This window comes from Seriola aureovittata, chromosome 3 (assembly GCF_021018895.1).
Source record: "Seriola aureovittata isolate HTS-2021-v1 ecotype China chromosome 3, ASM2101889v1, whole genome shotgun sequence".
NCBI classification, from domain to species: Eukaryota; Metazoa; Chordata; class Actinopteri; order Carangiformes; family Carangidae; genus Seriola; species Seriola aureovittata.
In genome coordinates this window covers 29,555,524-29,581,282 of record NC_079366.1, presented here as the reverse complement: position 1 = coordinate 29,581,282, position 25,759 = coordinate 29,555,524, and the positions used below count along the sequence as shown (strand labels likewise).

Here is a 25,759-nt window from a genome sequence, read left to right as displayed (position 1 = left end):
GAATGTAGCCGAGCACAGCAGCTGCATAAAGCTGCACTTTACTCTAAACTTACAATAATTTATAAAATTTATAAAACAATGTAGAAGCAAACAAGTATTTTCTCTGTAAAGATGTAGTGGAGTGATGGCGTTCTGTGTGTGTTGTACTCTGAGCTTCTCTGTTTGTTTTGGTATCTGTTTGTGTTAGTGAATATGAGTCCCTCCTTTTAAACTCTGCTGGTATTCACCACATTTATAGAAAACACGGGACGCCCACAGGTGGGAGGGCACAGTGCAGCCTCCAGGTGAAAGTCATCCTCCAAGACTTCCTCCACTGAAGAAACCTCTTTTTTTTTGGCCTCCGACAGAGAAAGAGATGAGATGAGATCACAGGTGGACTGGCCACGGGGAGCTCAAAGCTCAAATCTCAGTCGTTTTGTTCACCAGCTACATTACTGTTATTACCGGCTCCGACAGTGTCAGCCATGCGGCAGACGACAGTCTCACTGAGGTGGAGAGCTAACGGCTCCAGCTTCACTCAGAACGGGCTTTTCTTCTCCTCCATGTAAGTAACCTAATAAATACACAGTGTTACAGCTGTTTTAATTAGTGACTGGCTACAGAAGCTGTGATGATGTTAGCTAACTTGCTGTTAGCCTTATTACGAATTTGTTCACCAAATTCGTTGCTATCGCTAGCTAGCTAACTGCTAGCATCGCCGCGCAGCAGATGACGCAATGCTAGCGTGTGCTAATGGTTGTGGCTTTGTTGTTTTTGTTGACTTTATTCAGTTGCTCTCCTTGTTGTGTGTTTGGTGGCTGCTTTCACTGGACCTCCTAACACCTTGGTGACTGAGGATGTGAAGGGAAATGTTGGAGGAGCGTTTACAGAACCTTTAACCAAGCCATTTTTATTTTAACCATGATGAGGAAGGTTAGCCTACTTACCTTAACCAAGTAGTGATTAACCCAAATCATGATCTTTTTCTAAACTAACCAAGTAATCGTTGTGCTAACTGGCAAAGTTTAGTTATAAGCTTCTTTGGGCCTATATCCTGCCGATAGGGTGTCAGATCAAAAAATGCCGATATGGATCGTTTTGGAGGGAAGCAACAAACAATGATAATGTTGTTATTTAGACTGGAGGACCCAATCATAAGGGTTGTATTGTCAGACCTGAGAGAAGCTCCCTGCAGAGCCACAGAGTCCATATTACAACTGTTTTCACAGGCCGAGCGTTACTTTTCATCATGAGTCAACTGATTATCTTATGTAAAAACTATGAAGTTCATTTTTAATATCTATTATTGGCCCTCTATTGTTTCCAATACTCAGTTATATAGGTCTCTCCTCTGTCACATCACTAACCACCTGCCTGGAACATATAAGATCCTTGATGGCCAGTAACATTGTTTTGAAAACTGAAGTGATGGTCTTTGGCCTGAAAGCACATAGTTCCCTTGGACTTGCACTGTGCACAAGAGGTTATAATCTAAAGGTGATTCTTGAGTGTCACCTAAACTTTTCTACTGATTTCTGCTATAGGATATGAACCTTTCTTCTTTTTAGGACACAAAAACCCTTATTCGTGCCTTCGTTTACAGCCATTCTGACTATTATACTTCCTCCTGCCCCAGAAATTAACTGAACAGCTTTGGCTTGTACAAAATACTGCCGCAGGATTTTCACAAAAATTAGAAAATATGATTATATTTCTCCTGTTTTGGCCTCCTTGAACTGGCTTCCTGCTGTGGCCTTCAGAATTGATTTTAAACTTTATGTTTTTAAGGCACAGATAGGCCTTGTCCTTCTCTCTCTCTCCACTCTTTGTTGTTGCCTGTCTTTTAATTAGTTTTATACTGACTTATAATTTAGCTGGTCTGGTTTGTTCATTTATTAATTGGTTTTATTTACATATTTTTATTTTAATTTTTGTCCATTAAGCACGTTGTAAACTTATTTTTCAAAATGCTATGTAAATATAGACGATTATTATTAATAGATGCACATGTTACAACAGATCCCACATTAAATTTCTATGAAAACGTTGAGTGAAATCAGTGTTTTCATATTTCAATGCATCTTTGAATTGCAAAAGAGATATGGTCTTTAAGATTTTACACTTTCCCCTTTGTTCTTAAATGTAAAATTGCTCCCCTACATCATACTGTAAAAAACATATTGGGATGAGGATAAATAAATACATTAATATAGCAAATAAAAAATAAAGTGAATCAATAAAAGGTAGTGCTGCAGTGGAGCGCCACAGAAACATGACCCGCCATTGATTTATGAATGAATAGACTAATACTGAAAGAAGATAACAGTGTTTTGCTTTGGGTGTTTTTCTTATTTTATGTTTAGTTTTTTACCTTTGTCCCCTCATAAGGACTGAAAACAGAAACCAGGTGTTCAGATGTGAAGCTGAATCAGGTAACCCCTGTGATATTAAAATGCCACAGACTAATTTACACTAGTTCTCATCATCCGTGCTCATGAAGTGGTATTATGGGCTGCGCGGAGGAGGAGCGGGTGGGGCCTGGCTGGGAACACAGAGGCAGACTGTGGTCACTGACCGGAGACTCTACTGGCTTTTATTCTACTCAGATCAGACCGCATGTCTGACCCAGGGGTCCGCCTGCTGCCGGGAGCAAACTGCACTCATCTCCCTCTATATCTGACAGATGGATGCTGTCCTGTCGTAAGGGAGGAGGATGAAAAAATCGCCTGATATATTTTTTGGCATTTTCGCTCAGAGCCTGTTTATGGGAGGCAGCAGCAGCAGCTTGGCCCTTTCTTTATTATAGGGAAGAGATCTCCGCGGTTAGCTATGTGAAGAGCAGATCGCCTAATAATTCTCATCTCGCGATCCTGAGGAATAATTATGAACAACGCGCAAGATATGTCGCCCGATTTCGTGTTGATGCGCCTGGTTTCCGCGGCCGAGGATGACCGCTTGGACGCAGAAAACGGGAATCTGCCGCCGGGAGGAGTGGTGGCAGGGCTGGGGAAGGAGGTCCTGGCTCACAGCGGCGTCAAAGCGGGGTTGGACATAAGCCGAGATCCGACGGCGGGCCTCGAGCATCCCAGCAGCCGCCTGAACAAAGCCCAGCCGAGCGGCGAGGGCACGGCTGCACCTGACACCGGGGTGACGGAGAGCCGAGCCCCGCTGTCCGCGCCTCCTCCGCCGCAGAGCCCCATGGAGGCCCAGGGCTTTGACTTCGCTCCCAGCCCTGGCCTACGGCCTCAGCTGCTGGTCTTCTCCAATATAATGCGGAACGGAGAAGGGATTTTAGAATTAGACCGTCGGAATCAGCCGAGGGATGCCCTGGGTTTGGACCAGAGCCCGGGGTCTGGCTGCTCCGGCCCGATTGTCAATAACAACACCCTGAGTCCCGGAGACGTTCAGCAGCAGCAGAACCTGCTGGACCGGACATGGGGAGCGCATCCCCCGGTGTCGGTATCCGCGGAGATGCAAGGAGCTGCGGAGCTGTGCCGCCGGCATCGACTCATGACTACCCCGCCCGAGTGGCCCTTGTTGTCAGAGAGATCCAACCCTCTCACCGTGATTGACTCTAAATGGGGCTGCGCCACCAGGGACAGAGAGGGAGCCGTGTTTGAGCTGGCCCGGCGGTTCGGGGAGCTGGGGGTCGGTGCCGTACCCAAGATGCTGTTCAAAGCAGGGGAGCTCCCGCAGTGCTCGTGTCAGGGGGCACATGGGCCGGTAGGAGGGGGAGTAGAACCCGGGGATGACCCCACAGAGACCAGCGATGCTTTGTTGGTGCTGGAGGGGCTGGGGAGCGGGGATGTTGCCGGCCTGGGCATGGAGGAGTGCCCGGAGGATGAGACTGATGATGAGAACGGACGCCGCGAGTTTTTACTCAACAGGAAAAGGGAAATAGTTCAGAAAATGTCTGGGGCTTTCTCCATCAGCAGCTTCCAGGCGGAGCTGAGGAGGCAGGTGGAGGGGATGTCCCCGGCGGCGACACAGGCGGCGGCAGCGGCGCATCTTGGCGCGCAGGTGTGCAGCCTCCACGGGAGCTCAGCCAGCCGGCTGTCGCAGGTAAGCCCTGGGGACTCAGAGGTTGTCGCCCAGGTTCCCGCCATGTCACCGTCACCCACACCGGTCCAGAACTCGCCCTGGACCACGAGCCCGAATCCGAGCCTGGCGTCAACACCCAGGAGGCGGCCGGAGCGGTGCGCCAGCGCGCCGCGGACTCCCACAGGCCGGGCGGCAGGTGCGGAAAAGATGCTCAAAGTTCCGGGGAAGTCCAAAAAGGGCTCGTTAAAGATCCGCCTGAGTAAACTGTTCCGGACTAAAAGCTGCAGCGGCTCCAATCACCTGCTGGACAAGAGGCCCTCAGTGACCTACTCAGTGTCTTCTGGCGGGAGTCTGGTGGACATGGCGAGCGCTGCTGGTGCTGAGCAGGACGCAGACAGGTGAGCAGCCACACACGGCCCTCATAATAATAATAATAATAATAATAATAATAATAATAATGATATTCTAATTTCTCATTGTCACTGAAAGGAGATTGAAGTAATTTTACATGAATGACACATGGAAAATGTTCCCAGGGAGAATTTAAGGCTGTTAATACATCACTGAGCAGAATATAGCTCTTCAATGTGGAACAGCCCCTTCATCACTTTCTCAACACTTAGCCTGTCTGTTTAGTTTCTGTTTTTAATTGATTGGACTCCAACACATGTTTCGAAGTTGTGAATGAAGCCAAAGTTGAGATTTTCTAGATGTAGGTCAGGACGTTTAAGCAAGAAAAACAGAAAAGATCCATCTTCCAAAAACTTAAAAGTCTGTGACATGAAGTGGCTGCAAAAAAACTAATGTGCAGTAAAACCATTCAGAAGCAGCACATTGTGAATCCAGTCACTGTTTTGTGTCCTGATGAGGTCTCATTCACAGTCATGTTGATTTGTTTCCAAGTGACTGCCACTGTGCCACAGACAATCCAGTCTTTACAGACGCGTCAGTCATTGTTTTCTAATGGCTGGGATCGACTCCGTCAGCTGGCACCTTGTCGGCCTTCTCTCTCAGACGTCCAGGAACTTTTTCACTGCTGCATGTTATCAGTCGCAGAGATTTTTCAAACCTTTGTGGCTTGTCACCTTCTATCCTCCTCACTGCTTAGTCATTATTCACAGCAGCACGCCGAGGGAAGGCTATGATTAAAAAAACATTGCTTCAAACGTATTGACTGCCAGAGCTGAGAGCATCAAACAGAAAAAGTAAAAGGGAAAGCTGCAGGACCTGCAGACACAGACACTCATACTGAAAAGCTCATTTTCTCCACCTCTGCAGCTGCTAATACTTCTTCTTCTCTGCACTCTAACTCTCCTCACATCTTCTTCTTCTTCTTCTCCTCTCTGTTTTGATGTCTGTCCTGCAGTCACAACCAGCCCAGACTGACCAGGGCCCACAGTGCCTTCTCCCCTGCCTCCCTCTCTGCTTTCACTGGTAAGACCTGCTTTGCTGCTTCGGGCCGTTGCTCTGGTTTCTTTCAGTAAATGTTCCAGCTGCCACGTCACTGACACCACAGCACGCTCAAACTCTTTATTGATCTGCAACTAAAGATTATTTATCTAAAGATCAATCTAATAGTTTCAAATGTCAGAAAATGGTGGAAAACATCCATCACACTTCCCCAAAATGTGATGACCTCAGATTGCTTTTTTCTTTTCCACTCAACCAAATAGTCAAATTAAACAATTCATCAGTTATCAATAATTCTGTTGATTGACTTTTGAAACAGCGTCGGCTTGATCAGTTACGGTAAAGCAACTTCACACAGGTTTATTGGAGGTCAGACAAATATCTATTGCTTTACATTCAAATGTACTTGTATGAATATGTCTGCTGTATCGTATTGGACCGTTACACCACTGTGCAGTAGTGTGGTGCCGTTTTAATGCACTGACTATTTCCATTTTATTCTATTTTACATTTCTACTCCGTCACGTCAGAGAGAAATCTTGTACTTTAGCTAAAGTTTCTTTGCAGCTTAAGATTTTAAATATAAACCATATAATGAACTCTTGTATTTTATTTTGAAATATGACCCCACTGATGTTTGTCCTGGTCACAAACATTGACACAAACATCTGGAGAAAGTGAGACAGAGGCTTCCTGTCATTTTGACCTCGTATAGTGATTATTTAGCAAGGTTGAATTGATATTTATATCTGATGGTTTAAAGTGCAAATCAATACGTTGTGACAAAACATCTGAGTTGTGTTTGTGAAGTTGTTCCACTTCATTGTTGCTGGATGTGCAGACAAATGTCAAACACACAGGGAAACACTTGTTTATCATCTATTCATCTATTTATATTAGGATTTTTTTTCATGTGTGTGAAGTCATATCTTTTAATTGTTTTTAGCAAATCCAGGAGCAACACTTTATACAAGTACATTACAATGACAATATGAGACTTTCTATTCTACTTCTATTTTATTCTATTTACATTTTGTATTTAAGTATTTAACTTGTGAAGAAATAGAAAATAAGATGTTGGGGTTTAAACGTTTGATGCAGGCTAACTATTTTAGCCCTGCTTTCAGCCTTTGTGCTAAGCTAGGCTAAACACTCCCAGGACCTATTTCTTTACTGCGACATACAAACATCTCCCGAAGTATCAACAGTGTTCCTGTACTAAACATTATTATTCAATAAAGTGACAAAATTAGACGTTACTGGTGTTTTAAAGTGGTGTATTATCATAATGCCGATACGATACCTGGGTATCTGTGCTGATACCAAAACCGCTCATTTTCAGACACTTCACACTGAGGAATACAGAATATAAAACCGTTAAATACTTCAAACCAAATCAACCAAACTTCCATGTTTAATTTTCTCTTAATACAAACTAATCTCACAGGAGCTTTTCTTGAATACAATACAGTTTAATATTAGAAAAGAGCTTTCAGTGTGTCTTCAACCACGGTCAGCGTTTCAGTATTTAACCCTCCTGTTGTTCTCCAGTCAAAAGTTTTTATATCAGAAATCTGGTTTTCTGTCACTTAATTGCCTGAAAATAACATGGATCGTTCCTTACTGCACTTTTTGCAAATTTAATTAAAAATCACTATTTGCATTGAATTTTGGGTGTTTTTATTCAAACGTATAGCGTCTGTGGTCTTCGCTCCACTACAGTGTGACACTAGGTCACAATATTGACATGGTCTCAAAACAGTATCCTGACTAAATTATCAACACATCCCTCCGATTGAAACTACAGTCAAAATAATTCAAAATTTAGTTTTTTAAAACTGAAAAATGAGGTAAATAATGTGTATTGACCATAAAAGTGTAAAAGTGACGTTAATGAGCTGGAATGTAGTTGACTGAAAAGATGTGATGCAATTATCGGGTAATAATTCAAACAGGATACAAGTTGCATGGTTCGATGGGAACCTACATGCACCTACATGTAGGTTTTATAATAAAGAAATAGTTTTGGGGAATATGCTTGTTCACTTTCTTGTCGAGGGTTAGATGAGCAGGAGGCGCCAGGAGGAGATTAGCTTAGCACAAAGAAGCTAAAGGGGAACTAGCCTGCTAGTACAAAATCCACTCACACCAGCTTCTGTAAAGTTCCCTCATTAACACGTTGTGTCTCGTTTGTTTGATCCACACGATAAACGATAAAAACGTGTACATTTCTAAAGATGTCAAACTGTTCCTTTAAAGATAAACGTGCACGCACACGTGCAGGATTTCAGCTGAAAACGCCGCAACCATAAACTGCTCTCACCAGTCAGACTCTGTAACTGGTGCACCAGACTAGATAAGACCGGATGTAGCTCAGAAAGGCCGGTGGGTACGGTGAGGATGGTGAGGAGATCTGTAACTCAGCAGGCAAAAAATATTTAGCTGACTTTATGAGAATCAGCCCACAACACATCCACAGGGCTCGGAGGTTCGCTCTGGTGTCCCACATTGCTTGTAGATTTCAGTTTTGCTACATTTACTTGAGTTTCTGTAGTTCTTGGACTTTAATGAACACATGCTCTGCACAGCGCTAACCGCCAATTAGACAGAAACATTAAAGCTGCACCGAGCGATGATTCGCATTGGCGGTCCCATCAGAGCGAGGGCGAGTTATTTGAAATCCTGGGGACTTCAAAACCCAGAAGTCCTGCGCACATCATGTTCGTGTTTACCAACCGAGGCCGGTCTGTGATGTTTCACAAGCTAAAGGAAAAAGAAGCGGAGCTATAGAGATGACAGAGGCAGAGATGTAGATGTGAGTGAGTCCGGTTTTCTCCGCCGTTGAGGAGACGTTGGGGATTTGGCTCTTAACGTTTGATTTTGTTTCTTTTCCCCGGCAGTAACCGACCCCAACTGCAGAATCTCTCTGTGGTAAACAGTGAATCTGCAGCAGCTCAATTAGCGGGGATGGGATGTTCTTCTTTATTGCAGTGATTTAGGCTGATTAGCCGGGTGTAATTTTCCATAAACATCCTGCCTGGTGCAGCTTTAATGGCTCTCTGCAGCGCAGGCCAAACAACAGGCAATCACACATACACAAACCACTTTTTCTTGTAGCTACTGTCTGCATCTTTTATTTCACTTTCTTCCTTCACTCTTTCTCTTTTCCCTCCCTCCTTTCCTTTCTTTCTTTTCTTTTCACTCTTTTTCTGGCTTCAGGTGAGACTGTTTCTCTGGTGGATGTGGATATTTCACGGCGAGGGGCGAACACACCTCACCCTCCCACGCCGCCCCCTCCTCCACGCCGAAGTCTCAGTCTGTTAGGTACATTTTTCTCCTTCCTGTTTGTCTTTTCGATTTTTTCTCTCCTCCTCTCGTTCATCCGGACACACACACACACACACACACACAATAATATAATATGTTAAATGATAAATACGGCAGCAAGAAGGCCGATGAAACCAAGTCGTCCTTTCTAAGCCTTTGCTTACAGGCTTTACTTTGGCTTGTCCAAGTCCGGCTGAAAGCGAAGCCCTGGCAGTTTCTCTTAATATTCCTATCTTGGTCAAATTTGTCAATTTCGTTTTCTGTCGTTACATTTCTGGAAACTCAGACACAGACAAGTTTTTGTAATCTGCTGTAATCTGATTGGAGAAGCTTTGAAAGGTCAGCTGCAAACTACAGATTTAATTTGAAATCTGGACGCGATGACTCAGTCGATGGTAAGATGGCAAAAGGAAACTGTTTTTCCTCCTTTCACAGAAAAACAATCTGTACCGGGGGGGAAAGAAAACAACATTTTATGTTCTTGTTTGGATTTTTTAGGGACTTATTTGTCTATTTTTACCTCCGTGCAGCTGCTTCACTGACAATACTGACTGACTGACAGTTAACACGGCTTCAAACTGAATATCAAGATGTTCAGACTTGGTTCTCACTCAATAACAGATTTCTTATATAGGAGACGGATAAATAAATAGAAAAGATAAACAATTTGAAAACATTTGTACAGTTTATATTCCTCAGTATCGGGACATTTTTTCTTCGCCTCATTTCTAATTTCAAGGCCGTTCTCTGACCTTTCAAGTGCATTTTCTTTTTGCTCCGAGCCTCTGATATTTTCTGACCCACATATGCAGCCGACTAAAGCAGCGTCTCGGTTTGAGGTTTAAGATAATGTTGGTGATATTATGTATTTTTATTACCCTTAACAAATCCCACGAGAAGACCAAACCCAACTATTTATTAGTCAATTTCTCAATTCTCTCTTGTTCAAGCCCATTGGCTCCTACTGAAGAAGTAAATCTTTAAAAACAGCTCACAAATATACAGTTTTAAAGGCTCAGTAATTTAAATTTTTTGGGGGTCTATTTCCAGCGGCGGATTAATCCACATTTGATGCTCTAGAGAGTATTTGGGGCAGCGGGACGGTGTGTGTGTTTCATGGTGATGAAGGAACACGTCACCTAGTGTAACAGTCAGACTCATTAATGAGTTTTTAATTTTAATAAGTTTTTGGAAACATGGCGCTCAGCGGCTCAGAGGAGTGACACGTAGGTTTTTAGTTTGGTGAACTGGGTCTGATGGTGTTGAAAAATTCTGTTTTCCTTCCTTCCTTCCTTCCTTCCTTCCTTCTTCCTTCCTTCCTTACCGTTTCCCTTCTTGACACTTTGTTTTCGTTTTCCTCCCACTTTCCTCCCTCCCCCTGTGCTCCTCCCTCCCCTCCCCTCCTCACTCTCTCCTTTCCTTACTGTCCCCCCTCCAGATGACATAGCTGGGCCTCAGCCTGGGCCTTTCCTAGTGAGCGTTATGGGCGCCTCCCTGCAGTCCCTCCCCCTGCCTCTCCCTCCTCCTCCTCCTCCCTCCCATGCCACCATCCAGCACAGTCTCAGCCTCAATGGTAAGACACGTTACGGGGTTGGGATGGGAGGAGGGAGGGGGGAGGGGCTTGACCAGTCGTCTCCTCCACACTCTCATTTGAATTGACTAACAGGATGTTGATTTTATGAAAGTAGCATGTTGATGCTAAAAACGCTTCATATAGGACCTTTAAATTCATTGTTTTAGACGCCTTCCTCCGGGCTCTTCCTCATTCAACTCCATCGCCGTCTGATGCGCTACCCCCCAGCAGACAGGCTCCACCCCCCATGCTGTGTGCCCTGCGGCGGTCTGAGGCCAGCAACTTCACCGCCAGTCTGAGAGAGCTGGAGAAGGTAAGACAGACCGGAGAGACCCGAGAACAAGTTACATTTACAGTATCGCAACAAACCCTCACTATGCATGTCAGTTTTACTGTTTCCCTAGGCAACCAGAAACCATCCAGTACTCCAGAGCCGACATGATTAGCTGATTAATCAATTAGTTGCTTGACTGAAAATTAATTGGCAATTTTGATAACTTGATTAATCGTTTAAGTCTTTTTAATTTTACTCCTTGTGTCAGGTTTTCTCTTTAAATAATTACTTTAAATAAAACACACTGTAATTAGATATAGATGCACATGAGCACACTACAAAACTAAAATAATTATGGTCCTAAAACTAAAAAAAGAATATGTTTTGACTTTGATTCAGTAATTCATATTCATAAACAGCACAACCAGTGAACCCGGGGAAGTGTTGATCCATCAGAAGATATATTTGTGGTTTTAAGAACCAAAAACCATCTCAGTGTAGTTTTACATCTCCTCTCTCAGGCTTCTCTCTGCAGCTCTAGTAACAACAGGTCTGTGAGCCAATCAGAAGAGAGGAGGCTCTGAGCCTCTCTTCTGATTGGCTGACTGTTTTCTAATTGATCCAATAAAAATTTAGCAGATTTCAGGTCAAAACTCTCAGAGAAACCAAATCCTGCAAGGTTTGGATGGTGGGTCCAGGTGGGCGGGGCTTGGTGACTGCTTTGTTGTGACATCACAAAGTTCCAGAAGTCCTGACGGCTGGTTTTAAGGCTCAGTTTCTGAATACAGGCTGTGTGCATTTCTCTGTGGACTGAGGCTTTGATACTTTCACAGTATTAATATAGAAGCTAGAGCTGATCTATAATCACACTACACATGGACACAGACATTTACACTATATGGGACCTTTAAGTGTTGTTTTCCATTATCCAGTGTTGACTATTAGATAGAGTAAAATGTTTGCCTTCCTTTTCTGTTCTGTCTAAATAATCTAATTGTGAGATGAGAGTAGAAACATCGAAGCAAATAATGTTTTACGTAATAGTCAAAACTGCACTATAGAGTCATCTGTGTTGACAGAAGCAGAAGTTTCCTCAGGTTCTTTCTGAACGAGAGAGAGGAGGCAGGAGCGGTAATAATAATAATAATAATAATAATAATAAGAATGATAATAAGAAGAATAAGAATTAAAACACAGTTACAAAGTACTTTACAAGACAAGATAAAATTGAGGATGAACACTAAATGATTAAAAACAAGTTTAGGGAGAGAAAAGTGAGAATGAGGTTCAGTAAAAATTATATAAAACAGTCTAAAATAATTAAATGAATCGATCAGAAACAGGATGACGACTTAATATAATAATAGATTTAAAACATTAGTAGATTCAGATCCCAAGCACACCTATAGAAATATATCTTTTAAAAGAGGTTAATTTAAAAGGCAGTACGGCTGGTTCTCACAGTGAACGTGTGTTGGCGTCTCTGCCTGCAGTGTGGCTGGTACTGGGGGCCGATGAACTGGGAGGACGCAGAGATGAAACTGAAGGGGAAACCGGACGGATCCTTCCTGGTCCGGGACAGTTCGGACCCTCGATACATCCTGAGCCTCAGCTTCAGGTCGCAGGGCGTCACGCACCACACACGCATGGAGCACTACAGAGGTGAGGCGCACAAACACACACACACACACACACACACACACACACACACACACACGCATGTTTGTCTTTTTATACCCTGACTGTTTCCCCTAGCCCCCAACCAGAGTCTTATCCATCACAGCTGAATGACTGATCCAAACCCTAACGAGGGAATGTCTTGGTTTAAGAGTCCCACTCACACTCACACACACACACACACAAACACACACACACACTCACACACACACACACACAAACACACACAAACACACACACACACACACACACACACACACACACACACACACACACACACAGACACACACAGAGGTCCGTCACTCACATAATTCATCTCTAGACCTTAATATTAAAACCCCTGATACATTGAAAGTGACATGGATGCAGACAGCGGGGGTCGGGCTGGTCTGTAGTGTTGGTCCAGTGTTAATTCTGCTCATACATCAGTCTAATGCATCAAAGACTGTTGTCTGAGTCATTTTATCACAAAAACATTAGACACCGTACCCCCCGGCTAACTCGGGCCTAAGACCGGTGTTACCATGGTAACATGGTAATCAGTCACACCTGCGCCGAGCAGTGTCACCCAACAACAAAAGAACAGGAAAACATGGCTCATAATTTCCATTTTCTTTATTTTGAAAAAAGTCTTAATTTACCCAGAATTCATTGTACCACAGTCCGGCTTAAGATAGTCAAGAACTAAACTTTGCCTTGTACAACAGATGAATTTAGACTGTTTGTTGTATATAAGCCACAGTCAAAGTCTGTCTTTGTGAAACCGGCGCCGGATGTGCGTGAAACGACACACACTCTTAGAACAGATGTATTAAAACTAACTCAAACTGTCTTATGGGTGTGTTTTAGGGCAGTTCTTGTTGTGTTAAATTTGACATCAGAACCATGTCAGGAATTTACTCACAAAGACGTGTTAACATCTGTAATATGAATACATTATGTGTTCTCCTTTGCTACACACATGCTGATAAAAACTAAATCTTAAAACCTACACATTAAAGTGTCAGGGTTACTTTTGTCATCATGTGGATATACAGACAGCAAAGTGTGGCGTAGAGAGAGAAGTTCAACAAAGATCCTCAGTCCTCACTATCAATCAAGTCCTCACAAAGATACGCAAACACACATCCACACACACAACTCGACATGCATATGTTGCATATGTGTGCAACTATGCAAGCATAATACATGCTCGCAGCAATCTCTCTCTCACTCACAGACACACACATGTTAATGCTTCTACACTCATTGACACCGTCTCACTCTCCAGCTCCTAACCCCAACCTGAACCCGACTCTAACCCCGACCACAAAACCAGTTTCTTAACCCTCAGACAGCCACTGGAAGGTGTGTCAGAACCAGAGGACTGGACAGAACGTCAAACTGGTCCTCACAATGCAGAGCCATACAAATATACACACATAAAAGAGCCGCATAATGCCTACAGAAACATGTGCATCCATATGCTGGTCATCCAACACCCGAGGCATGTAATATGGACACACACCACATGTATGGGGACACGTTACCACGATGAGTCACAGACGATGTTCATGCACACATGCAAACTGACCCTATATTAACATACAGTACATATAGGAGTTTGCATATAAAACTGTACTCCTGCATCTAGCCTGAAGTTCACTTTGTTTTAACTCTAATCAGATGAATAAAGAGATTTTCTCTCGTTTTTAGTCGACAAACAAACAGATGATTTCTTCAGAAAACTGTTTAGATTATTTATTGTAACTGAAAAATATGAGAAATTGTGTCCCGACACATGAACAGAATCTAGCGCTCACTGAGCAACAAATCACGCACATGAATGTTGTTGTGATGTCAAAGATGTGACTGTACATCTCCAGCATTTAATTTTAGAGGCGACTGATACTAAACCGATGCAGAAGCATAAGTGGATGCAAATCTACTCTATTGAGGTGAAGATGCATCTGTGAGAGTTGAAACATTTTCAACTGAAGTGAAGATGTGTTGACGACTGTAGGAAGTATTCGGATACTTAACATAAGTAAAAGTAACAGTACTGCAATATGAAAATACTACATTACAAGTAAATGTGACTTAAGTTAAAGTATGTAAGCCTTTTTTAGCAATGTGTACTTAAAATATCAGAAGTAAAAGTACCCAGCAGAATAATGGCCTTTTGTAATTAACACTGATGTATTCATGCGTAAGTAGCATTTACGTGTTTTGGCTGGTTGAGGTGGAGGAAACTTTTATTGCTGCAACATTATTGTCATAACCGATGAATCTGCCAGTTATTTTCTTCATTAAGCTTTTATTCCATAAAACATCAGAAAACAGTGAAAAAGGATACAGATTCAAAGTTAAAGCTTTTGGCGAGTAAACAGCTGTTAATGCTAATGCTAGCTATGTAGCAATAGCAAAACCTACGACAAGCTCCACACTGCATCATATTTTATAAACTCATAATCTGTCCTTAATGGAAAATCTGTAAAATAACTGGTAACTCAAACTGTCAAATACATGTAGTGAGCAAAGCAGTTTAAGTACAGCACCTGAGAAAATGTCCTTTAGCTTACAGCTAGGCTAACGTTAACATCTAACCGTAGCAGTAGAGCGGTGTGGTGTGATCTTGAATTAATACTTAAAGCAACATTCAGATAAAAGAGAAAACGGTGACAACCTCCAAAGTTCATGAAACTTTTCTTTGATTTGTATCCAACAAAAGTGCCACTACACTGTTTTTAAAGGCGTCAAGGTTTGAAATATGCTTCTCGCCAAAGTGCGCCTCTATTTTTACACAGTACTTTATATTTCTATAATAAACATGTACAGTACAGTATATTAGTTATATTGGTCACGTCAGTTTTGGACAGAACAATGCACAAATCAGACTGACCATAATTAGAGCATAGCAACAGGAAAACAAAAGAAGTCTGTGAGACAAATTAAACTAAAATGTCAGCGTACATGAGGGCAGAAAAGAGCATGAATAAATTAGGAATAAACACAACCTTCCAATAAGGTCACAGTACAGTACTGACACATGAATAACTCACATAACACCTCGTGTGTATTTGTACACACGCCACATGTGTGACAAACTAACAAGGTGACTTGTGAAAAATACATGTGTAACCGGGCAGACACACACACACACACACACACACACACACACGAATGGGGTTCTACATTAATGAGTCACCATCATGAAGCTATAGAGTCATGCCTGGAAACACATTCATTATTCAGACGTGCAGCCCCGACTGACACAACACATTCACATCAGCACGATCACGTCTGCATGAACGCGTTGTGGCCTGACATGAATCGAGAGCAGAATGGCTTCGAGATAAACAACCTCTGAGCGGTCAACGGGAAGTCAACTCGCACACACCAACACGTTCAGATGTCTCTACTCACGCTGAGTGTGTGTGTGTGTGTGTGTGTAAACACAGAGTGGCTGGTTGTATTTAGTCGGCTTTCTCTGCAAATTAGAGGTTTTTATTCGTAAAATCTTCTCTTTAGCCATGTTAGCATCATGTTAGCATCATGTTAGCATCATGTTAGCATCATGTCGGTTGGTCAGTTTGGCACAGGCTCAAATATCACAGCAGTTATTGGATGGATCGCCATTAAATTTAATACAGATATTCAAGGACGCCAAAGGATGAATCCAAGGCGTGTTGGTAAAATACACAGGAATGATCTGATGTGTAAATGTGTGTTTTTAGATGGTTGAGAGATGCCCATTTTAAAAAGCTTTGTTTAACAAGTTGCTTTGTGTGTGTGTACGTTTAAGCCACCCCAGACAGCTGACTTAAGTCACAGATATAAGAAGTCCTCTGAGACTATACTTACCTGACACACAGCTGCGTATGTAAACTTGAGCCTCAAAAGCAAAAAACACTGAATTATTAAGTTAAACGAGCGTAACCTCCGGGGCTGAAAAATGAAGCCAAACACAGGAGTGAAAAAGGTAAAATGTCCAACTTTCCAGCAGAAATAAACATGTTTACAGGCTGGTACAAAAACTGTTTTGGTGTCTAGAGCTAATTTCCTCCTTTATGACACCTGTTTATATAACTCACCTGTTTACATTTTATTAAGGCTTTAAGTTGTGGCAGATTGAGGGCGTGGCCTCTTTGAGTGACAGGTGGGTCATCTTATATGCTTGCCATATTCCCCATGCACCAATTCTTGGCTCTACACACGCCCCTCCTCTTTGCCCATGTTTTGATTAGCTGGGATTTAGGGGCGGAGTCAGCACTGCCAAGTAGGCGATGGTGAATCAGCTCAATCTGAGCTTCAAAACTGCTCTTCAGAAACCTGTGGGTGACGTCACGGAGGCTACGTCCATTTATGATTTTAACCGCACCTCAACCTAAAATCCTGGAACAAAACATGTCATGAAATGGGGTTTATTGTAATTCCATTATGTGATGGATGATGACCGTAATGTCATGAAATGTAACTTCAATTGCAAAAACCAGTTATGGATTTTTGAAATTGATACCAATATCATATATTTAGGTATTTTACATTCACACTGTAACAAAACAACTAATACTATAATACTACTACTATAAATAATACAATGTAATACTGTAACAAACAAAGATGTTTTACAGCTAAAAAACAAACTTTACCTGCTCTGGTGTAAATCCAGGCCTGGAGAGAATAATGGAGATGTGAGGTTTCATTTGTACAAGTGTTTATATATGCTTCTATGTGAGGCGTGACGTCAACATTAAAGATGCATGCATGTTTTCCCAGAGGTAAACATTTTCCAGGAAGTCATAGTCATGGCCTGATGTTGGTGTAAATAACCAACCAATAAAATGTCCTATTTATGCAGCTCTACTTTTGCACACCACCCTCTTTTTTTTTTTTTTGCACTGCTCAGCCAATCAGATTTAAGCTCTTAATTTAAGTCATGTGTTCAAGAGTAGAGGAGCAACAAAATTTTGTACAAGTGGGGGAACATGTGGACCTGACTTTGAATGTCTGCCTCAATCAGAAAAATCCAATCCAAATCCAGAAAAACCATCTAACAGGATGATCAGACATGTTTAATGATACACATGTTTCATAATTAATGTGGGAATGATTTATAGATGATAAAATACTACATGCGATACATAAAGAAAAGAACATTTCTCTCTGCCTCCAGGGACGTTCAGCTTGTGGTGTCACCCGAAGTTTGAGGACCGCTGCCACTCGGTGGTGGAGTTCATCGAGCGAGCCATCATGCACTCCAAGAACGGCAAATTCCTCTACTTCCTCCGCTCCAGAGTCCCAGGTAAAATATAGGTCATATATCCACATGCAGCTCCAGCCGATCAAAAATGGATGTGAGCTACCACTTAGTGAGAAGTGCCTGAGAGACGGAGGAGAGCAGGAATATATCTGACTGTCTGTATGTCTGCGTTCAGCCTGTGAATGGTTTATGATTGTGAGAATGCACCTAAATATGTGAGTGTTTTCACCTCAACTTACAGTAAGTATGACGGGGTCCTGGTGAGGCATTTATGGCATTAAGTATGTTCGAATGTTGAAGACATCCTGTCCATGTTTTTGTCTTGGATATGTATAAATAAGCATGTGTATTTGCATTTCCAGCGTCTGTTCAGTTACCCACAGTGCAGCAGTTCTGAGCACTTATGTTTATGTTTCATCAGGTAGTACACGAGTGTAACCCACATTTGTTGCACCAAGTGTATCCCACAATTCACCACAGTCCACTATGACACACCAGTCCAGCTGTTGTCTGGACTTCATATTTCAACTTTATATAGTCAAAGCCGAGCTGCTAGAAGTCGCTATTAAGCCTAATTAAAGGAGCTATTTGGAAGTTGTGCTATAGCTACATAGCCAATGTTAGCATTCACATTTGTTTACTTCCCAATTTTGGTAAGAGCTTCAGCCATTGTTGTGTTTACAATACATGAGGTTATAACGTGTCCTCTGGGCAGCGTTACTTCTTCAAGGCTACATTGACTCGGTATCGGAAAGTGCCGAGACAGTCCGAGCAGGCTGGATCTAGCTGGTTAGCATGCTAACTTCAGTAGATGAAACGAAGTGATAGAAATAGAAGCAAAGCAAGAGTTGACATTGGTGTTACTTTCCACCTCTGGAGACGGCTCTTGGCAGGTAAAGGAAGTTTGATGCTGAACTCACTCACAACATTTCTTTTAGACTCGTAGATAAACAGCTGTCAGTGCTAACGTTAGCTATGTAGCAATGGCAAAACTTTCAAGTAGCTCCTTTAATGCTGAAAATCTTTCCATCATGAGACTGACATCGTCAAAATTAATATTAAATATCATGATGTTCTTTTATCAGTGATTTTCTTACATGTACAGCAGGAAGACCTAAATGACTCAATGTGCTGCTATAAATGATCATTAGAGCAGCAAATGTGTTTTACTCCACAGGTGAAAACAGAACCATTTCCTCCAGTTTGATCGACTACAGCGTGAAGCTGCTTCAGCAAATTACTGAGCTTTTTATATAAGTGAAACTTTATATTTTTGTGCTGTGGGGTTCGGGTTCGGGTCGAGTGGCCTCAAGCTGAGAGTCACAGACTCAGCAGGAAAATATTGAGAGAAAGACGAACACGTTGTTGATTTTGGTGGAATTAGTTGACATTACGAAACATATGAAATAACACTTGTTTTTTTAACAGGAGATGATGTTAAACAAGATCAAGAGCAGTAACACAAATGTGTGTGTGTGTGTGTGTGTGTGTGTGTGTGTGTGTGTGTGTGTGTGTGTTTTTCAGGGCTTCCTCCCACCCCAGTTCAGCTGCTGTATCCTGTATCTCGCTTCAGCAACGTGAAGTCACTGCAACACCTCTGTCGCTTCTGCATCCGACAGATAGTCCGCATCGACCACATCCAGGAGCTTCCACTGCCCAGGTACTCGTCACCTGTCAGTCACGTGACCTATATCCTCCCGCTGAAACGTGAACCCGTCGTAAACCATGACAGAACCGTGACAATCTTTTAAAAACACAAAACTGAACCCTTCTTTTTCAAGGTGTCATCCACAGTTTAAATGGACATGGTATGTGTCAGATCAAACAGATCTGGACAAATTCAAGCACATGAATCAGTTAGAGAAGGATGGAAATCCAGCAAGCTTGTTGTTATTCCTAAAATTATGCAAAATGATAAAATTATCTTTGGGAGAATCTGTTCGTGGTGGCGTCTCAGTTGTTCAGACATGTTATCAATGTGTCTCTCTGACAATACCTGTTGGTGCACCACTTCGGTCCAGACTGATAATATCTCAAGAATTATTGGATGGAGTGTCATGAGATTTTGTGGGGATGTTCATGATCCCCCAGAGGATGAATCCTAATGCGTTTGATGATGCTCTGACTTTTAATCACAGGTCAAAGTTCTCACTTATCCAGTGAAATATCCTGAGATCTACCTGATGGACTGGTTCCAGCTCCAGTAGAATATTAATGGTTCCCAGATGAATTCGAATGACTTTTGACTGTTGATTTCTCTGTGTCGGATATTCACCTCTTTCCAGACCGCTGATCTCCTACTTGAGTAAGTTTTATTACTACGACCCAGAGGAGGAGATGTACCTGTCAATCAAGAGCATCCGGAGGGTGGTGGGAGCAGAGCAGGAGGCCGAGTCGCAGACGTAGCAGCAGAGTTCTTCTCAGCTCAAAGTGAGTTCGTTTTTCATCACCATATTTTAGCTGTCACACTTAATTCACCACATGTTTGAAGGACAGACAAAGACAGGAGGTCGACATTTTTCTGATACTTTCATCCTTCACTTGCATTTACAAACTTGAAGAAAAAGAAATGTACAAAGCAGCGATGAAAAAGGGTTTGTTATAAGTGAAAACCTCCACCAAGGCCAAACAATCCAGATCCAGATTATTATCTGAATCTGCACCAAATTGTACAAAGTCAAAGATGTCAACACCATTAATATGTCTGATTATTTACGTCAACATCCAAACATCATTTCCTAAGAATTTGGCAAACGTGCTGAAAAATGTCTGATCTCATAAAGTGATAAAAAATAAATCCTGGATCCACACCAAAAGTTAATGGGCTCTCCTCTGGCCCAGGCTCCATCCCTCCACCGAGTTTGGCACAAATCGGCTCAGTGCATAATCCTGCTGACAAACAAACAAATAAACAAACAAACAAACAAACAGACGCAGGTGAAAACAGAACATAAAAATGTAAACTGTTGTTACATTTGATACAAAACAACTGAAAAGCCTTTGCAGAGAAAGCAGTGGTCTCTCTTTTGCCAAGTGATTAAAAGGACAGTTTAACATTTTCTGAAATATACATGTCCTATACATATATAATATGTCATTTTTATTATTATTTAATCTTCCATATGCAGCGCAGTATTGGAAACCAGTTAGTGCCTGATGTGGCGGTCCTCTAACCTTCCTCCAAACCTTCCTCTCTGCCTAGGTTTCTGTGTGGAGGACTGATCTGTACTGGTCTGCCAGTCTTCCAGCATCAGCCGATCAGAGTCCCTGGAAATCTGTGTGTCCAGCTGGACGGGGATGGACCTGCCTCTCTGTTGATTTGGACTAATGAAAGGAGGGAAAGTGTTTGCAGTTGGACGGTGGGAAAACCGTCGACGAGAAGAGCAGATGCAGAGGACTCAGCCTCGTCTTCGGAGGGACTGCAGAGATGCTCTCGCCTGCAAACATGTCGGTGGGAACAGAGGGACAGCGTTGACTTTGAACTCGATTTGCAAATTTCCTGAACCTGCTGAACTGGACTTTTAAAACACAAATACACTGGTCAATTTGTACAACTGTTGTTTGCTGCCGTTTTCTTGTTTTTCCTTCCATTCTGTCAAAATGAGGGTTTTTGGATTAAACGTTGCCCTCAGGGTTTGATATGCACACTGAGGCAGGACGCTGAGGCCCATCACTGAGCTCAGACAGCAGAAGTACAACAGCGTCGTGCTGCCATGTTGGGTTAAAACAAAGGATACGTTCCCATTGTTATTTACAATGCAAATGCTAATGCTAAAGCTAAAGATCAAAATCAAAACTTAAACAGAAGTGCTTGCACCAACTTACCCATGAACATGAAGTTCTACTTTCCTACAAACACCGGAACCCCTGAATGTTTCAGTTGTGTTTCTGTAGCCGATGCTCACACTGAATTACTATTTTATTTCTCTCCCGTCTTTCAACCTGACGTTGTGTTCATGTTCGCTGATTTTTGTCTGAAAGCGCCGTCATTTAGTTTCGCTTTGCTCGAACCAAACATGAACACAGGAGCAGTTATCTTAACATTGTTGTCAACTTCAACTCTCTCCCCTAAAAATGACTTTTTTATACAAGTAAACTGCAGCAGGAAACTCATTTCATAGGAAACGTAATTGCAGCCAGATTACATTTTCTATTAAACCACAGTAATGCGAATGTATTGTTAATTTAAATATTTGGCAAAATGCAAACATGTTGATTCTGAACATTTCAGTAAAAATGTTCACATGCAATGTTTTTATTTTCTGCCATAATATCCAATCTCTTTTTCATGGATGTGGCAGTAGCTAGCCGGCTGTGCAGCAAGATGACCTCTCCATTTTTAATCATGTCACAAAGCTCTGATCGATCAAATATTTCTACGACTGTAAGAAACAACCGTTAATGAGCAGCACCAGACATATTTGAATTACTGAACAACTCGGAGGTGTTGGTGGTGATTCAGAGGTCTGGAAACAGGCCGTGCTTCACCGCCCTCTGTGGGTCGGGACCATGGATGTATTTAAAGAGCCATTTAGTGCCAATATCCCCCTAGTGGTCACTTGTGGTTTTGCAACAAACAAACAAAATTCCCCAGAAAATCATAAAAGAGACGTCTGTAAAACTGTTGACAGAGCTGGTGAATTTCTAATCCGGTGAAGTTTTATATTTGTAAAACTTCCCCACAGAGAGAAGTCAGTTTTATTTTCATGACGTCATCCCGAGCGGGAACATGCGGTGAAATGCTAATGTGCATGTGCAGTGGTCCGAACGCCTTTTTTGGCTGATGCAGCAATTCATCAGTTTCCATTCAGGTCACAGGATGCCGTCTTTGCATCCGGTTACCCAGTTCCTATCGTACATCCATGGCTGAAACCTGCTAGCGTCCAGCACTTCGGGCCACGCCCAAATCAGTGATGTCACAGTTAGTGGCTGTGACATCCCATAGACCCATCACTATTAGCAGCAGCATCCTTCACTGGTTCACAAATGTCACTGGAGCACCACCTTGTTTTACAGGAAGTCTGTAACTGAACCTGCTGAACATTCAAAGACCGAACATCTGGATGTCCCAAGTTTCATTTGACAATATTGTAATATCATAATTTTTATGATTATAAGCTCATCCTCTCATGTTGCTGATTTCTTTTCAGTTACATTTCCCAGAATGCCTTTTGACAGCCTAGAGATTGAGGTAATGCACTTGTTATCAAGCCAGGCTATGAATATATCGAGTTCATGAACTTCATTAGCATGAGAGGTGTCCTTGATCTCGTCTGCTTCGTTGTCGTAGCACGACGTGTCCCAGAGCTGCGTGAAGCTGGTCTATTGAGGCCACTGGTGGGAGATACTTGGCGCTTCTACAAGAGATTTAAATCCTTAAATTTGTATTTCTTCAGACAGATATTCACAGGAGAAGAAAAAATACACCAAAGAAAAAAAAAAATACCCTCAGAAATTCAATTTAGAAGAAGAAAAAAAGATGATTTAAACAGACATTTACAGTCAGATGGCTCAGAGGAACTGAAGGCAAAAGAATGACGGAGTTAATTAAACATGAAATTAATGTTGAGATGTTTGTTTGAATTTGGTGTCAGAGCACAGTTTTTTCAGATTATACCCAGATGCCTCATTTTCCCATGATGCCCTGCCTCAGTGTGTGTTTCTGCCACGACTGATCTCTACCTGTCAGTTTTATTTGTGGAGATGCCCAGGTGTATTTTGCTCATTCTGTTTCTCAGCTCCCCGACGCTGGCCGCTGGCTCAGCATTTTCAGTAAAAAAAAGAAAAAGAAAATATAAATAAATATTGGTTTGTGTCGTAATTTTTTACATTTGAATATTTTTAATTTGAGATTGATGTTGAAGTGGTTGAGAAAAGTATGGAGGCATTTCAACTGAATATTCAAAGTCTGAAAGTGAAAATATGTCAAGTCTGATAGCTGTGAAATAATAATAATAATTAGACTTATCATAGGAAAGAGTGCAGGAAATTAAAAGCTGCAGCAGGAATTTACAAATTAAAAGTCATGAATTAAAAATCCTTCACCCTCCGGATAAAACTGAGCAGACACCAAAAATAGTTTCAATATTTTACTAAATCATTTAGATTTTAAATATATATATATATTATCTGTAAAAAAAAACATGTATCTCCAAAACTTTTAATAGCCCTTGACAAAAAGCCTCCAACATGTAGGTCCAACTTACTTGTTTTTTCTAAAGCTTTCAACCCCATCCATGGGCTTCCTCATTGGCTGGAGCTGCTGACTTGACATGGAGATGATTTGTTGTTGTTTTGTGATCAGTCGGTGGATGAACAGTGATATACTGTTTTAATATACTGTATATTGTGTTGTTGTGTAACTGAAATCCTCAGGTCATCTCGCTGAAACTCCACCTGCTGAGGAAGACCAGGAGAGGTGGCTGAGAGCTTCTGGAACAACCAGTAAGTTCGACTTTGTTTTTTTTTTCAAGCTGCTGTTTCCAAAGTTTTCAGCTTTGGAAAAAATTATTATTCAGATTCTCAAATTGGATTTTAAAAGTTATTTTAGCCTAAACACTGGATCTTTGGATTCATCTGAAAAATTCAAAAACACAGAATTTGGAGATACATGGTTTTCTCTGGACAGCGACTGCGCACACTCCCAGGAATAAAGTCCTTTGGAGTAAATATTGAATCCTTTATTTGTTTATGGGAACGTATAGTCCAAACTGAATATGCTGAGTCTAAAAGATACTGAAATCAGACTTTAAATATCACATGATGTAGAATGTGCTGGAAAAATAATATATTACAGGGCCACACAGCAATTATAAAACCCAAACATATTCTGTTTACTATCATACAAGTCAAATAAAAACAGTGAATTTCATATTTAAGAAGCTGGAAACAGCTTTAAAAAGTTAAAAGTTATTTAAATGTTTCACTGATTATCAAAATTGCTGCAGATTAATTTTCTAACTAATCGATCAAGTATGAATGTCTATTTTCCAGGCAACAGAAAGGTGAATGCAGCACTTGACATGACTACGAGCTATAACAGCTGTGGTTTCTATTTCTGTGAGTTAACGGTGTAAAGATGTTTAATAGTTTCTGCTGCTGAGTTCTCGTTTAATTTTTTAACGTCAGCTATTCCCTCCTAAATGTTTAAGGCTTAAAACTCTGCGGCTGACGCTTTGGCTCATTCGAGAAGCCTGTTAAGTAAAAAAAAAAAAGAGTGAGATATCTCAGTTGAATTATGCAGCTCTTTCTCTCTGAGGCAGAGGTGCCTGGGGAGGAGGTGATAGACAGGATCAGCATCCTCCACCGCCAACTGCAGCCACTCGAGGTGAAGAGGGAGAAAATGCTTCAGCTAAAAGCAGGACTCTCGTTTCCAAAGCACTTTACAAACCCATGCAGCCGTGCAGGGAGAGGGAGAGAGAGAGGGAGAGAGAGAGAGAGAGGGAGAGAGAGAGGGAGAGAGAGAGAGGGAGAGAGATTTTTTTTTTTGATTTTTCAAACCACATTTATTTGCTCAATGACAAAATTTCAATATGAACTAAATTAAATTCATTTCAACATGTGACCAAAAATCAGCTCATCGTTCTCCACAGAACACAGCTCTTGTTTGAGGCTCCATGTCTTCTTGAACTCTTCTACATTATTTACTAACTTAAAGAAACTGAAATCAGTTTTCAGTCTCGCCTTTAACATCAACTTATAAATAACTGTTGCATCAACATCTGCTGAGTCTTCCAACTTATTTTTTCTGCTCAGGTAAATCGCCATTTTAGCCTGACCCAACAAAAAGTTCAACAATTTACATTTGATGTTCTCCTCCTCACTGTCACTGTCCTGTGGGTTCTGTAAGTTCTGTGTGTCACTGTGTGGGTTCTGTGAGTCACTCTGTGGGTTCTGTGAGTTCTGTGTGTCACTCTGTGGGTTCTGTGAGTCACTCTGTGGGTTCTGTGTGTCACTCTGTGGGTTCTGTGAGTTCTGTGTGTCACTGTGTGGGTTCTGTGAGTTCTGTGTGTCACTGTGTGGGTTCTGTGAGTTCTGTGTGTCACTGTGTGGGTTCTGTGAGTTCTGTGGGTTCTGTGCATCACTCTGTGGGTTCTGTGAGTTCTGTGGGTTCTGTGCATCACTCTGTGGGTTCTGTGTGTCACTCTGTGGGTTCTGTGTGTCACTCTGTGGGTTCTGTGTGTCACTCTGTGGGTTCTGTGGGTTCTCCTCTGGCTGAGAGGAGGAACACTGTAGA

General features: G+C 41.9%; 1 protein-coding gene across 3 annotated transcripts; it reads left to right on the top strand.

Annotated features, from left to right (window-relative positions):
• The first annotated feature begins 282 nt into the window (after nt 1-282).
• socs7 (suppressor of cytokine signaling 7) lies at nt 283-23,804 on the top strand. 3 transcript variants are annotated; one of them, XM_056372820.1, is made up of 10 exons: nt 283-4,418; nt 5,387-5,454; nt 8,650-8,754; nt 10,196-10,330; nt 10,498-10,643; nt 12,098-12,266; nt 17,437-17,565; nt 19,048-19,183; nt 19,809-19,953; nt 20,726-23,804. In XM_056372820.1, the coding sequence occupies exons 1-9, from the start codon at nt 2,863-2,865 to the stop codon at nt 19,927-19,929; spliced, it is 2,565 nt and encodes an 854-aa protein (XP_056228795.1). In that variant the 5' UTR covers nt 283-2,862; the 3' UTR covers nt 19,930-19,953; nt 20,726-23,804. The 3 variants fall into 3 exon arrangements, with proteins under 3 accessions (XP_056228795.1, XP_056228797.1, XP_056228796.1); XM_056372821.1 differs by lacking the exon at nt 8,650-8,754 and having other exon boundaries at nt 284-4,418; nt 20,726-23,803; XM_056372822.1 differs by lacking the exons at nt 8,650-8,754; nt 10,196-10,330 and having other exon boundaries at nt 20,726-23,803.
• The last annotated feature ends 1,955 nt before the right edge of the window (nt 23,805-25,759 follow it).

Excerpts from the sequence above, each read along its gene's own strand:
- socs7 (XM_056372820.1), top strand. The coding sequence starts at position 2,863 with ATGAACAACGCGCAAGATATGTCGCCCGATTTCGTGTTGATGCGCCTG. Across the intron at positions 5,455-8,649 it reads CTCCCTCTCTGCTTTCACTG|GTGAGACTGTTTCTCTGGTG; the intron begins GTAAGACCTGCT and ends TTCTGGCTTCAG. Across the intron at positions 12,267-17,436 it reads ACGCATGGAGCACTACAGAG|GGACGTTCAGCTTGTGGTGT; the intron begins GTGAGGCGCACA and ends CTCTGCCTCCAG.